Source organism: Pomacea canaliculata, linkage group LG9 (genome assembly GCF_003073045.1).
Source record: "Pomacea canaliculata isolate SZHN2017 linkage group LG9, ASM307304v1, whole genome shotgun sequence".
Lineage (NCBI taxonomy): Eukaryota > Metazoa > Mollusca > Gastropoda > Architaenioglossa > Ampullariidae > Pomacea > Pomacea canaliculata.
In genome coordinates this window covers 18,160,089-18,175,318 of record NC_037598.1, presented here as the reverse complement: position 1 = coordinate 18,175,318, position 15,230 = coordinate 18,160,089, and the positions used below count along the sequence as shown (strand labels likewise).

Below are 15,230 nucleotides of genomic sequence, written 5' to 3'. Positions count from 1 at the left end.
ATGTATGATCCCTGGTGCCGTCTCCTGACTGACAGAAAGATGGGGTAAGCAGAGATAAACATTTTTTTTCTTTAGAAGACGAAAATGAGTATGACGAAGAGGAGATAAGGACGGCCAATGACCACGACAACAGCGATGGAGATGTCTATCACAATGGTGACGAGCACGACGAGGAGACCCGGCAAGTTCTGCACGTGCAGTTCCCGCCATGGTACTTCTCCACACACGGCCTGTCTCGCCCGACCTCACCGGATCCGGAAAACAAAGAAAGGTCAGAAAGCCTGTTTACCGTTGTAACCTGTACTTGAAGCAAATTGTGACAATGTCCGTGCTCAACACTGAACACTTACACTTACGTGTGTTGATCACTAACGGGCTGATCACGTGCAATCATTCAGGTGGCAAGTATGGACACCCAGCCCCTCATGCGTTGCGTCATCAGGTGTTTGCACTTTAGTGCAGTATATTTTACTGTTAAGACAGCCAATGGCGAGGAGCAGTAAATACGACATCGACGAGGGCAATAAAACTTTTAGCTGAGTGGCTGTCCTACAAAGACACGTGTGTTCGTCACCGCTCGGGTTTATGTTTAGGGTCTTTGTTAGACATTGAGAGAGTCAATGCCAATGCCTTGTGTCATAAATAAGCATTCAAGCTTTGTTTCATTGAAACTTGTTTTGATATGCAAGACCTGGTGCAGGCTTTGGTCAGTGTAAGGGTAGTTTGCGTGTAAAATAATGCTCACCTGTGACGTGTCACCTGTGGCAGGTACTACACGTTACTGGAGCAAGCCATCCCCCCGGACATGGTGGGGCCCATCACCGACGACACCCTACAGGGAATCTACCGCTTTGTGCCCCATCACCTGCGCTCCAGCTTCGCACAGGCAACCACGGAGTTCTTACAGGTAAGACTGGAGTTCACTCAACAGCTGAGTCCTTGCCCTGAGTGGCAACCAAGGGCTCAGGCGGCAGTTGATTCTTTGGATTCCCTCTTACACTCAAGCAATTTTGGTTTATCATGTGTCGTTGTTAGGAACTTATGTTTGTCACATATAAATACTGAACAATCTCGAGAGTAAACTTTTGTTACTGTGTGTAAACACGTTTGTAAACTGTGTGTAAACACGTTTGTAAACTGTGTGTAAACACGTTTGTACACGAGGACAACACTGGCAGAGCTCCAAGTGCAGTCTAGCCAAAGTCTCGCTCATTGATTGCAGGAAATGGACGAGGATTACCGGGTGGCCGTGAGGAGGGCAATCCTGGATTACATCCTGCTGGACCCTGTGGAACAAGACCGCCTTGGGCTCGCCATGCCCTTCAAGGTCTCCATCTGTCCTCATTTATAAACAAATCACATCCAGATGCTTACAGGACATATTCTCGCGCGTTCACCTAGCCTGTGCAAGAATAAATTCATTTACAGAGTATGAGACGATAGAGCTAGGTTTTGTGCACAACATCAAGATGTTAGCAATTCCTAAAAGGTCAAAGTTAGTACGTGGGGCAAATACTATCATTAATAAACATTCAAATACACTCAAAGCCTGCAACATGTCTGGCATATCAAAACGAGTTTCAATGAAACACTCATTATATACTCCAGGTATATAAATAATCCAACAGATTCATAGAAGTCTCCATATATATCAGTATTATTGAAAAGTTAGTCATTCAGCTACATTCATGTGAAAATTCAAGCGGGATGTCTGTTTATTCATGCTGGTCACATAAAACTAATACACCACCAAGGGTCACACAATACTAAACCTTCCACATTGATTGATGTTAACCGACATATGTCAAATGTCAAATGTTCTCGAAGTATGAGTACCACGCCAAGGGCTTCGTAACAGAACATACATAAAATCGCACGTATGTCTATGCTTGGTAGATTTTCCTTGACAACCTTAACACAGACCTGCATAAACTTTAGGAAGATACTCTTTACAGCCGTCACACTCCGCTGGTCGTGACAGCTTCCCTTGGCACAGCCGCGTGTTGGCTACCCGGACCTTCATGGAGACAGACCTGTACATCACCCACCCTGTCATGATCAAAATCCTCTACCACTTCGAAAGCAAGTGAGTGTACGGACTTCTCTGACACCGTGTCTATCGTTTCCATAAAAAGTGAATGGTGCTCGCTCAGTTGTTTTTTGTTTCTTACGCAGGTATGGTACCCTCCGGTTAATCGACTTGCCGGGGTTGAAAGGTCAGATGCCTGTGACTATGGAGACTTTCGTGAAGCACGTGCAGGACTCCAGTGCGGAGGGCTTCCAGCGCCTGTCACGTGACTGGGTGGCCGAGTGTTGTACCATCGTCGACGAGCACCGGGACGCCATTGAAATGACTATGCCCAGAGAAACGGTGAAAGAACACATTTTGTTTCATCCTTTTCCATCCGTCCTTTTTGCTTTTTTTATTGTTTGTTTGTAATGTGTATGCTCCTTCATGCATAAAACAAAGACTTATAAAGCAGACAAAATGTAAAGACAGCGCTGGTAATGGGGACCAGAACCGTGTAACGGCTGTATTGTCAACACCTACCTATAAGAAGATTACACGATCATTCATTGACGTTGATCTACGATGAACATCTGTCTCCAGAAGGAACGCATGAACAAGCTGGACCACTTCTTCGGCAGCGTTGCGTCCCTCATGTCCATCCTGCTGCGGCGGTGTGTCCAAGCCTCCATCGAGGACCTTGTGTCATTCGTGGAGGAGTACGACAGCGGCAACGCCTACGACGGCACCTACACCATGACGTCATCGCTGGCGCTGCCGAGCCGCGGCCATCCGGTCAGCCTTTTCCTGGTCAGTGTTCTTGTTGCAGTAGCGAGGGTGAGGATCACAGTGGAAAACTGTTGGTGTAAGACGATGACGAGGAGGCGTTGATAATAAGATGATGCGAAAAGTAGTGATGGTGGTTTTGCGGTGACGATTGTGGTGGTTTATCTGCTTTGAAACAAGCGCCAGTGAGACTATTTTAATAATATATTTAGTATATATGACTCTAAAGCTGTAGAAAAAGTATCTAGAGAGGAATAGTGTTACTAAGCTCACTTTCATACAAGTTAATGAGACTGCATCATGATAATAGTTGTTACAATTCTTATGGTCCGCTGCCGAAGCACGTCACAAGGAGAGCGGGTGATGGGGAAATAATTAAAACAGGTTTGTTTTTCCCTTCGCTTGATCGGTTGGTTGTTTGGGTGGCTGGTTCAGAAAGAAGACGTGGACAGCTCGGCACTCTGCTTCCGTCCCAGCTTGGACCTGTGCAACTCCTTCAGCCTCATCGTGGACACCATGGTGACCTGCGTGCAGCAGGTGAAGCGCGTGGAACACTTCCTGTTTCAAGACGTAGAAGAGCTCCCTGTGCGCTACGTCAGCTCCGTGGGTGTGCAGGAGGAGCTCGTGGAGCAGGCCAAGGGGAGGCTACACACAGTCATCGTCGCCAACAGCCATGGACCGCTCAAGTGAGGGAAAGAAAGAGATGTGTGTGTTTGTGAGTCTTAAAAAGTATGCAAAAAAAACCAAACAAACAAACAGACTGGCGGCAGGTTTCGAACACAAGGCTCCAGAAGACAATTTACTTGTGTCGAATGTCAGTGGAATGACTGCTCGCTCAGTGCTGTAATGATGAGTGAAGGTAACTATAACGGACTTCAGTTTGCTGAAGGGAGGTTGCGCCTCGTGTTGACAGGTATAAGAGTGTGTACGAGCCGTACCGATACCTGTACTCACGTGACACAGACCAGGCCGTCCACAGGTTCGTCAGTCGCGACAGGTCGCTGCGAGAGTACAGTCACGAGATCGAGCGACTCAAGCGCATGGCGTCAGACGTCGGGTCCTTTCCTGTCTTTGTCCCCATGCACTTCTTCCTTCTGGACTGCACGCACATGAATCAGGTGAGAATCTGTTTTCTAAACGCTTGTGAAGAATATTTAACGCATAAAAATGCACGTCGGTAACGGTTCAGCGACTTGGAATAAAACGTGACATTGTTAATACCCCGAATGAGCATCAGACTAAAACTAATACAGTTTGAAGACATTGAAAGCCAGGGTATTGTATAATGTCAGATTTGTCCGTGTCTTCATGGCAGTGGCTGATAGACAAGGCCAGGGACTTGAACAACATCATGGTCAGGAAGATCATGGACACCTCAGACAAGTTTAACCGCCAAATCTGCAGCCAGTACGACACCATCGTCAAGAGGAGCTCGTATCAGGCGGAGAACACACAGGAGCTGGTCAAGCTGCAGGACTACGTGGAGGGTCTGAGAGTGGGCGAACTCTTGGAGCTCAAGGTGATTGTTATACACTCATAACGCTCCAGCCGTTGCTAGGCAACCATGGCGGTCACCTGTTAGTGTAACGGACTTGCCCCCAGCTGTACCCACTGGAGAGGCTTTGTCAGCTGTTCACACACTATGGATGGCCTCACAGTTCTGATTGTAGAGAAACTTTGATTAATACTGTATATAGATACTCAGGTCACTGAAGTCACAATAAAGCCAAACTTCCACAAGTAATATCAAAACGTATATTTATATATATATAAAATCAGATATCACTTCTGAGAAAGTCGTTGTAAGCGCATATATATGTGTGTGTGTCGTGTTCCTCCTTGTATAAGGCATGTACAATGAACAGGACAAGCTGGAGATAGCCGGGGGAAACCTACTATTTCTGATGGATTACGCTTACCTGCCCAAAGATAACATCCTCATCAACTGCACCACTTTCACCTGGCCGGACCGGATCATCCCCATCGTCAGAAATGCGTATGTTGATTCCTTATATTCTCACTGATAATATCACTTATAAATACGTGATATGTATAAAACTAATATCATTTAAATGCTTACCCTGGATAATGTATAACTCTACAGTAAATATTTCCCAAAAAAATTTGTAAGCAAACAAAGCATGATTACTGTAGCAATTAATGAATGACTATCTCGTTATTATGTATGACATGGTTTAAAGTTAGAACGCCGGATGTATCTCGAATTCAAACTTGTGAAAGGCAACCGACACTCAAAGATCAAACAACTCATCTTCAAAATTAATAGAGATATTTCACATCTGTGGTCATCAAATCTCTGTTCGTCACACATTGCACGTCACCGTGTGCGTGCAGCGAGAACAAGCTGCAGAGGGAGCACGACATGGCCATCAACAGACTCAGCGACTGGCGCAAACGGTTCCAGGCGCAGCTGGACGAGGCGGTCAAGAAGGTCAAAGACTTCGCGTCCAAGGACCGCATGTCGGAGGCTGACAAGTATCTGGCGGACCTGGTGGACCTCGACAGCAAGCTGCAGGTCTTTAAAGAAGAGGTCAGCACTCCGCCAATGAGGACTTTCCATGATTACGAGAACAAAACGATGCTTTGTCTGGGTTTAGGGACAGGGAACAATTTTCAAAATTTTTCAAAATTTTTTAAAAATTGAATAAGGTAAGGTAAATTCTCCTACACTGGTTTGTTCAGATATTTGCTGGAGGAGAGTTCAAATTTCTACCGGTAAACAAACGGAGATTTTTTTTTAGTTCCATGACGATTGCCTTAGTAGAAGAACTAGAAGTGTGTGTCTGTGCTCGCAGAAAGTGAAGATCAACCGTGAGGAGCAAATGCTGGGCATGGAGACGCAGACGGAGTACGCTCAGATCGGGGTCATCCAGGTGGCCAAGGAGCCGTACGACAAGCTGTGGTCAACGGCCGTCAAGTTCCACCAGCAGCACGACAAGTGGATGAACGGACCGCTGCTGGAGGTCAACGCTGAGCATGTCGAGGAGGAGGTGGGGACAGTCATTGCGGAGGGTGTAGTAGAGGAGACAGCGGTGTTAAACAACATTAAATAAATTTTTATATTTTCTTTCTCTCCGTCTTTCCACTGAACCTCTCGTAACCTGGCTTGTCACAACCTCCGTGTCAGTAACGCTTCCCTGACTTGTTGATTGGCTGATGTTTACTGGTTTCACATTGAGGCCATTTGGGGCACCTTCACAAGTCTTTAAGAAATTCTTACTCTTTCGAATCGCTCAGGTGCAAAATCTGTGGCGTGTGGCGTACAAGTTGACCAAAGTGTTCGCTCACCCGGATTACAAAGGACCCATGCGCGCCTCGGCCACCATCAAGACGAAGCTGGAGAAGTTCAAGATCAACATGCCGCTCATCAACGCACTGTGTAACCCCGGCATCAAGCAGCGCCACTGGAACATGATGAGCGAGAAGGTGGGTGGGAGTGCTGGTACCCGGGACTTGAATACATAGGATGCACTTTACAGGGTGACATACAGACATACCACAATCTATGAGACACGTGCTTGATGTATGGTGACGTATACCAGGATGATACAATGGTGTACTGTGACCTATACCCTGATGTGCTGTGAGACAAAATATAATTGCTATGGTGTAACAGAACACCATGGTGTACATTATGAGATACGAAGATGTATTGTGACAAATGAATAGTCTGAAACATACTTTGGTGTGTTACAACATTCATACTATTGAATACTGTATGACAGAAATGCAACACATACAATGGTGTTCTATGTGACATATACGTACTATGATGCACTGTGGGACATACCATAAATGCATTCCTTATTGTCTCCATTTTAACCTACTAGTGACAATAATATGTCTGTCACTGTTTCTTTCATGCTCTGTAGATATGCTTTTCTCCTCAAAATATTTGAAGTTTTAGATAACCTAGAAAAACATTGTTAAATTTCTGCGATACATGATTTCCACTAGCCATTGTAATGCTGAAAAATACTTTTCTGTAATGTGGACAGGTTGGCTTTAACATGGCCCCCAGCGAGGCGACTCCGCTTCATGAGGTGCTCCAGATGGGCCTGGAGAAGTACTTGGATGAGTTGATGGGCATCAGCTCAAGAGCTAGCAAAGAGTTTGCGCTCGAAAAGGTCAGTTGGCTCTCGTCTAAATATTTCAAAAAGACCTTTGACTTGGAAAAAAAGCAAAAAATAAAAGAAGAATAAATAAAAGACAACATAGAAGGCCGGCAATACCGGTGTCCTGGCAAAGCTGAAAACACAGACTTTATTTAGACTGCATGTTGATGGCAGTTGATGTCTCATGTTAAGTGAAGTGAGCATCCAACACAGGAATGTGATGTTTCGTCACAATCATTCCAGGAAATACAGCAAAATCATTTTGTAGTGATGTTGCCTTCACGAAGACACAACCTTATCGGTTCCTACAGACACGTGTACCTATTGTTTACCTGTCTTTGAAGTGTTGGTGGTCACGGTCACTTGGTTTCAGGCGCTGACCAAGATGCGTGACGACTGGAGCAACATGACCTTCACCTTTGTGTCCTACAAGGACACTGACGTCAGCATCCTCGCGTCCTTCGACGACATCCAGGTATTGCTCGAGGACCACATCGTCAAGACCATGACGATGAAGGGCTCGCCTTTCATTGGACCGTTTGAGAAAGAAATAGGCGAGTGGGATCAGAACCTGGTACGTGTATCCTGATGACAGTGTCCAGTATACACAGAGTTCTGTCTGATGAACATATCCCTTCAATCCCTTTATTCGCTGTTCTATATATTTCAAGACTAAACTTGGGTAGTGCTAGATAATTGTAATTTTAAGCTTTTAAAATAAAAATATTGAAGCAATTTTTAAAAGTTAATTGAATGTTTGTTTACTCAGTACTGCGGTTGTTGTTTACCAACTTACACATTTCACACTATAGTAGCGAAACTATTTACAATTTTTTTTTTAATTATTTGACTTTCCGCTTTTATGTGACAAACAAACGAAATAGACTTCAATAACTTACCTAGAAAACAATGCCAACAATCAGTAAATTCAAATTTTCAATTCCTGCAAAGTATGAACCTTAAGCGTTATATGAAAAATATCTGGTACTACAGTGTTCACCATATTGATGTTGTTTTGTAGCACCGCATGAAAGCAATCCTGGACTCCTGGCTGAAGGTGCCAGGCAGCATGGCTGTACCTTGAACCAATTTTTGGCTCACAAGACATTCGTAACCAGATCCCCGTGGAGGGCAAGTTATTCGAGGAGGTGGATGCACAATGGTGAGTTGTGCGTGTCCAGGTCCTGACCTGTGACTGTGCTGTGTGTTATCGTGTGTGTGTGTGTGTGTGTGTGTGTACATTGCCAATGTAATCTCTGTGAACTTATATCTTTCCTCAGTGTCATTGTTTGTGCGAGTATCCCCACTAGACATGTTTTGCTACTCGCGGCTGAACTGTCTGTGCGCGTGCAGGCGCGGGATGATGAAGCAGGCTGTTGTCAACACCAAAGCGCTCGTTGTTGTTGCCCAAGACCGCATGCTAGAGAATCTGGAACATTCTGAGGTGAGCACAGTAAATACATCGAGCAAAACATGTAAACCAAAATTTGTTTTCACGTTTTTCTTTCTGTCAGCTGATATAGTTTTGTTGAAACTTTATCTGTCATGTCATCTTAGCAGTCTGCTTTCTCCACACTTGGACTGCACGCCTGTAGAGGCAATCAACTGTTCAAAATAACGATAAGAACACTTAATGAAAGTAAAAATTAATTCTAAAATACTCATGTATTTTTTCCAGTCAATGCTAGATGACATTCAGAAGGGACTCAATGACTATCTGGAAAAGAAGCGACTGTTTTTCCCAAGGTATAATTTATAATATAGAGTATACTTTTAACGTCGATACACAGTCCAAAGAGCAAGATGTATCAACATTATTTGTCTCGTTTCCAAGCTCATTCAATTGTTTTCACGAATCACATCGATAGTTTAAAATAGATTATTTGAAAAAAAAATTAAAATATTAATACAACTGAATATAATACTTGAATCCACCCAGATGACGACGACGGATATCCGCAATAACTAGTAAAATAACTTTATTCATTTTGTGCTTTTGTGCTAGATTTTTCTTCTTGTCCAACGATGAACTGCTGGAGATACTGTCTGAGACCAAAGACCCGCTGAGGGTGCAGCCCCACTTGAAGAAATGTTTTGAAGGAATCGCCTGCCTCAGCTTCAGCGCCGACAAAGTCATTGAGGCCATGGAGTCGGCGGAGAAAGAAAAAGTTCCTTTTTCACGCACCATCACACCTGAGGACGCACATGGTCTGGTGGAGCTCTGGCTCGCTCAGGTGAGACATGTCATCATACTATCGTATTATGAAATGGGAAGATCCGCTTTTGTTTGGGGTGGATTGAAGGATGGACAGTCTTCTATTGGATTAATACGACCTACATTTTGTCCTGTTTACTGATAGGGCTTTTATATCATGCTGCTGACAAATAATCAAACAATTAAAATAATTACAGTAAAACGAACTTAATCCGTTCTGGAAAGTGTTCGTTAGAATGATTCGTTATCCAAACAATTTCCAGTATTTCGTTCCATAAAATGGAGTTAAATAAACATAAAACATTAACGAAGCACATACGCTTTGGCGTTGATTTCCCCTCCATGAGCACACGTGACACTGTAACATACTAGCTTTGAGGTTAAAGTTATGGCTTCTGAAAACACTAATACATGACAGACGCAGCCACCTGAAATCATTTCCTTTTTCAATTCATTCTCTTAATCTTCTTTGTGCATAATAAGAGATAAGCTTGATGACAATCCGAAATTTTGTCCTATCGAGACAAAACTTTAGAATCCGACGTTCGTGTTATAAAAATAATATGACCCTTTCAGTAATTTTGTTCCCCCAGCACAATGAGGTGATGAAAAGCTTGAGGATATACATGGCAGGTCCAATGTTGAGCTGTCACACCCCGCCGGCAGTGGGTCCTGCAGTGGCCGGGGCAGGTGGTTCTAGCGTCCAGCCAAACCCACTGGACCGTGGAGGTCACTAATGTATGTGAGCCTTCCAATCTGTCTTTTTCTCTGTGTGTGTGTGCGGTGCGGATTAATGAATGGGTGGAGATAGTTACATGTAAAACAAAGGAAGAAGAAAACATTTGTAAAAGTAATAACTGAGAATGGTTAAGCTTGGAGGTGTGGAGATAAATATCAGATTTGCGAGGTCTGATGGTAGTCACCTTTACCTGTGTGCAGGCGATATCGTACGGCGGACTGCAAGCTTACCTGGGCAAAAGCAACAAGCAGGTGGAGGAAATAGTGCAAATGGTGCGAGGCCGTCTGTCCAAGATGGCGAGGATCACACTGGAGGCGCTGATTGTCATCGACGTTCATGGTCAGTGCTGACATCTCCCACATCATCAACATTATAGTCATGGTTGGTTTGTGAGGCTACAGAGTTGGGGAAAAAGTGCCTTCTGTTTCAGTTTAAATAACGACTTTTCATTTGTCTATTCTGGTTGATTGGTTAATTGAGTAGGAAAGTGTTTCCACCTTGCGGCTACTTCCACTAATGGGGAGGGAGGGGGAGGAAACCGGAGAAAACCCATGTGAACAGGTGTCACATACAGAGAAGGCCCGAGACGAGATCTGAACCCTGAGCCTCTCACTGCAGTGGTGACAAGCGAGTGTTTTAACCACTGCACTACCTGGCGCCCCTATTGTATACTAGGGTTGTATATTAGGTTGTATATTAGTCTAGTCTATTTATATCCTGGCAGCACGTGACGTCATCGCCACGCTCCACAAGCAGCAGGCTCGGAGCCCACTCGACTTCTCGTGGATCAGTCAACTGCGCTATTACTTCGAGAACGACCTCGTGCAGGTGCGAATGATCACCACCACTGTCGCCTATGCCTACGAATACCTGGGCAACACAGGTCGCCTTGTCATTACGCCCCTTACTGACAGGTGTTACAGGTAAGCAGGACCCCAGTCTCACTCGTAGTTTATCTTTTACACAACGACTATTTATATATACCATCTGAATGAATGAATGTTGTTAAAGTGTTGTTTCACTGAATGTGTTTTCCTGGGAAATAAAGTAGCGATGTTTAGACTAGCAACCCTAATTGTACTCCTCTCCATATTTCCCCACTATGACAATTTGTACACTGTACTCAGTACTCCCACACACTCACTGTATGACTATGTGTACACTGTATTGCCATGTCGCAGGACCCTGATGGGCGCTTTGCAGCTAAACCTAGGGGGCGCTCCAGAAGGTCCTGCGGGGACAGGAAAGACAGAAACATCAAAAGATTTGGCAAAGGCTGTTGCCAAACAGGTACTGCCCCATACTATCCTCATTTCCCTTGCCTAACTGTAATTTTGTAGCATTCTAAGAACATTACCTTGTTCTCTTCTTTTCTATAACAAAGTTACTTATTTCAAGAAAGGAACAAAATTTTATCCATCTGTGGTCTGTGTATGTATGTTTGTTTTGTTTTCGAAATAAAGAGGCTTTACGACTTGGTGAACGTTTGTCAAGAGCTGAATAATGAGCTGAATAATGAGCCTGTGTTGACAGTGTGTGGTGTTCAACTGCTCGGACGGGCTGGACTACAAGGCTATGGGCAAGTTCTTCAAGGGCCTGGCGCAGTCTGGGGCGTGGGCGTGCTTTGATGAGTTCAACAGGATAGAGTTGGAGGTAGGTAGACAAGGATCCCTTATGTCATGTTCATGTGATCTGTTCACATGGTGCACGTACATACGGTGTGTTTACAAAGCTTGTTCACATGTCAACAGGATCTCTCAATAGAGTAAAAAGACACGGTATGTTTCGTGAAGCAAACAATGTTTGGTAAAACGTGATTGTAAAAGTGACGATGTCAAGAGTTTAGACATTTTAATTTACATAAATTTAAAGTTATCTAAAAGTGCTTTATTTTAAAATTGCATGAGTTCACCTCTGCTGCCCTTCTGTCCTGCAGCACCAGTTACAGGATGAAATGAACGTCACATATGTCGAGGGTTGCTTGAAATTTAACATCCACTTATATAAACATGTGACGGAAACGTGTACATGTTTAGAACTAAATGTAGTAAACACATCACAATAAACGGAAACCTAGAGGATTGCGAGCGGCCTGTGAGCGAGAAACTGTCGTTGGTGTGCAGGTGTTGTCGGTGATCGCCCAGCAAGTGCAGACGATCCAGCGCGCCATCGCGGAACAGAAGCAGAAGTTCGTCTTCGAGGGCACGGAGATCTCCCTCGACCCCAGCTGCACCATCTTCATCACCATGAACCCCGGCTACGCTGGCCGCGCAGAGCTTCCCGACAACCTCAAGGTAAGGTAGACCTCAGGACACGTCACTCTACACAACTGTCATTACCAGAAATAAACATCCGGAGAAAACTCACGTGACAGTGAAACAGTTTGTCCTACACCATCGTACAAACAAACAAATGTGCTGGAGTGGTTCAGTGCCTGAAACCTTAGTGACCTCAGAAATATCAGACAGTACTTGATGAGCGACCAATGATTTTCCCCTCTATATATAATGTACTCAGTATACAGGTGTGAGGAATATCTGCATTCGATTGCATGTATCAAAAAGTGATGTGGAGCAGGTGAAATTATTTATTTGGCATGAAGATATGATGTCTTGGCCTTCTTGACACATTTTGCAACACTTCGCTTGGCGGCCCTATAAGTCTCTTTGCGATTGGTGAGTCCTGTCTTCATTATACATATACAATCATTATACATTATACATTTGCACTCTGTAGGTCCTGTTCCGGACAGTCGCCATGATGGTGCCAGACTACGGGCTGATAGGCGAGATCTCGCTGTACTCCATGGGCTTTGTGGAAGCGAGAGCTCTGGCTACAAAGATTGTGGCGACATACAGACTGTGCTCGGAGCAGGTCAGTCCTCAGACGGTCACACCATAGCCATCTCACAGTCACAATCACCCTTCACTCAGTCACACAATGACCCTCTCACAATCACAGGAACCCTTTACACTGTCACACGATGATGATGATGATGATGATTTCGTCGTCGTTGTCGTCGACAGCTATCCTCACAGCACCACTATGACTACGGGATGCGCGCTGTGAAGTCTGTGCTCACGGCGGCCGGCAGCCTCAAGCTCAAGTACCCGGATCAGCGTGAAGACGTCCTGGTTCTCCGCTCCATCAACGACGTCAACCTACCCAAGGTGAGTGCAGCTCACTGACTGCTTTGTCACTGATGTGATCTGGAATCATCCAGAAGTCCACACTTCATTTCAGGCACGGGTTGTAGACGATTGCAGGTGACTGTTTGTCACAGTTACTGACACCGACCTTTTGTTAGTGACATCAGATTAATTGGCAGAGTCTGTTCTTTGTTTTCTCCCTCTGAAGCCCACCCTTACTTGATGTCATTGTACATCGGGTGGCAGCAAATTCTCAACATTAATACATAATGGTAATTTTGTTCTTCATCTTTGGTAGAAATGTAGATTCTGACCTGTCTGACCTCGTTGCAGTTTTGTCACATGACATTCCCCTGTTCGAGGGCATCATCTCTGACCTCTTCCCCGGCGTGGACCTACCAAACCCAGATTACGATCACCTGGAGAAAGCTGTTCAGGAAAAGATGGCAGCCGCCAACTTGCAGTGTGTCCCATGGTTCATCACTAAGGTCATTCAGGTGCGAGACTGTAACATGTGTGCAACAGGTGTTGTGTTGATTGCATGTTTTCATCGTCTGTACACTCCTATAATAATAGCGATAATTATTATATTCCACCACATTTCAGATTTACACTAGTATAACTAACTACACTCTATTGTAACGTCACACTAGTATACGCTACACCATGTTGTAACGTCACACTGGTATATACACTATGTTGTAACGTCACACTGGTATATACACTATGTTGTAACGTCACACTGGTATAGCTTTACACTATGTTGTAACGTCACACTGGTATATACACTATGTTGTAACGTCACACTAGTATAGCTCTACACTATGTTGTAACGTCACACTAGTATATACACTATGTTGTAACGTCACACTGGTATATACACTATGTTGTAACGTCACACCAGTGCGGACTCACCACTAACGTCTCACTTGCACAGATATACGACATGATCCTGGTGCGTCATGGCCTGATGATCGTTGGTGACCCCATTGGAGGGAAGACGTGCGCCTTCAAGACGCTGGCTGCAGCTCTGGCAACAGCTGCACGAGAAAAGACTGATGGATGAAAACAAGGTGAAGGTCGCACATCTCACGCTGAAAGAGTTGAACGTTGCTTTTATACAATGAACTTTGTCTGCGACAAGAGATATTGTGATAACTGTTTCTATGCTTAGAGAGGAGAGACGATTACAAAGTGACGTTGTAGGCATGGAAACGAGATGTCATGGAGACTGCGATAGTATGACAGTGTGTTAATCCTGATAATACTCAATATGTAATATTTATAACATATACATGTATAAACAAAATATTCACAATTACACAACTAATCTCGTGTGTATTTTCAGGTGATGTACAACATAATCAACCCCAAGGCCATCACGATGGGTCAGCTTTACGGTCGCTTTGATCCCGTCTCGCATGAGTGGACTGACGGTAAGTCACCGGAAGTCGTCATTCAACTTTAACGTACTTATGCACACACATACACAAACGTTTAATATCACACAGGTGGCTCTCAGCCTCTTTAAAAAGAACCTTAACCAACTAATGTGACATGTAAATTCACTTTGCTTCAGCGGGGTCATTGAGTGCGAGCTGTAGTTTTGGATTAGTATGAAACGCTTGTTATGTCAGTATTTCTGACAGTTATTGGCCGCTAATTTTTTTACTCGAAGATCTTTCCCTTGTCAGCAGTTCATATACGATCATAAACGATAGAAAGAATAAAACTTTGCTGCCTTCTTCACCGATGATGTTTTATTAATCCACCTGCCACAGGTGTGTTAGCTAACACCTTCCGCGCGCATGCCTCCACGCCAACCGAGGACCGGAAGTGGATTGTCTTTGACGGCCCTGTGGATGCCGTGTGGATTGAGAACATGAACACCGTGCTGGACGACAACAAAAAGGTAAAATCTGTGCACATTCTATTTGCAGGTTTACAAAACTGAGTAGTGTCACTTTGCATTTGTGTTTTTGTTTAAATGTAGTGGTAACCCTGAAGTTTTTTTTTCGGGGGAGAGCCTGAGTGATTTGAACAAATGAAAAATCTTTTAGTTTTTTCTTCTACCTACTTTTGTTCTTTCCTGTTTTAAAATATGCACACACGCACAAACATTACCATACTTAAGACCCTACTTATACATCTAATGTGCCGGGTACATGTACTGCAGACTACTGTTTAATGCAAGAAT

The 15,230-nt window shown here is 44.2% G+C and overlaps 1 protein-coding gene across 1 annotated transcript in view; it reads left to right on the top strand.

Annotated features, from left to right (window-relative positions):
* LOC112572210 (dynein heavy chain 3, axonemal-like) overlaps nt 1-15,230 on the top strand; it is a 43,400-nt gene that overhangs the window by 1,071 nt on the left and 27,099 nt on the right. Inside the window, 33 exon segments of the mRNA XM_025251782.1 lie at nt 76-271; nt 769-907; nt 1,223-1,327; nt 1,956-2,086; nt 2,176-2,371; nt 2,612-2,818; nt 3,230-3,480; nt 3,708-3,912; nt 4,110-4,313; nt 4,660-4,790; nt 5,150-5,345; nt 5,611-5,805; nt 6,053-6,241; nt 6,814-6,942; nt 7,304-7,504; nt 7,952-7,990; nt 7,992-8,092; nt 8,284-8,374; nt 8,609-8,676; nt 8,936-9,273; nt 9,792-9,883; nt 10,085-10,223; nt 10,609-10,807; nt 11,066-11,174; nt 11,418-11,537; nt 12,008-12,178; nt 12,621-12,758; nt 12,911-13,058; nt 13,367-13,530; nt 13,971-14,066; nt 14,068-14,106; nt 14,382-14,469; nt 14,815-14,945. Of these exon segments, the coding sequence (XP_025107567.1) occupies nt 76-271; nt 769-907; nt 1,223-1,327; nt 1,956-2,086; nt 2,176-2,371; nt 2,612-2,818; nt 3,230-3,480; nt 3,708-3,912; nt 4,110-4,313; nt 4,660-4,790; nt 5,150-5,345; nt 5,611-5,805; nt 6,053-6,241; nt 6,814-6,942; nt 7,304-7,504; nt 7,952-7,990; nt 7,992-8,092; nt 8,284-8,374; nt 8,609-8,676; nt 8,936-9,273; nt 9,792-9,883; nt 10,085-10,223; nt 10,609-10,807; nt 11,066-11,174; nt 11,418-11,537; nt 12,008-12,178; nt 12,621-12,758; nt 12,911-13,058; nt 13,367-13,530; nt 13,971-14,066; nt 14,068-14,106; nt 14,382-14,469; nt 14,815-14,945 (4,946 nt within the window).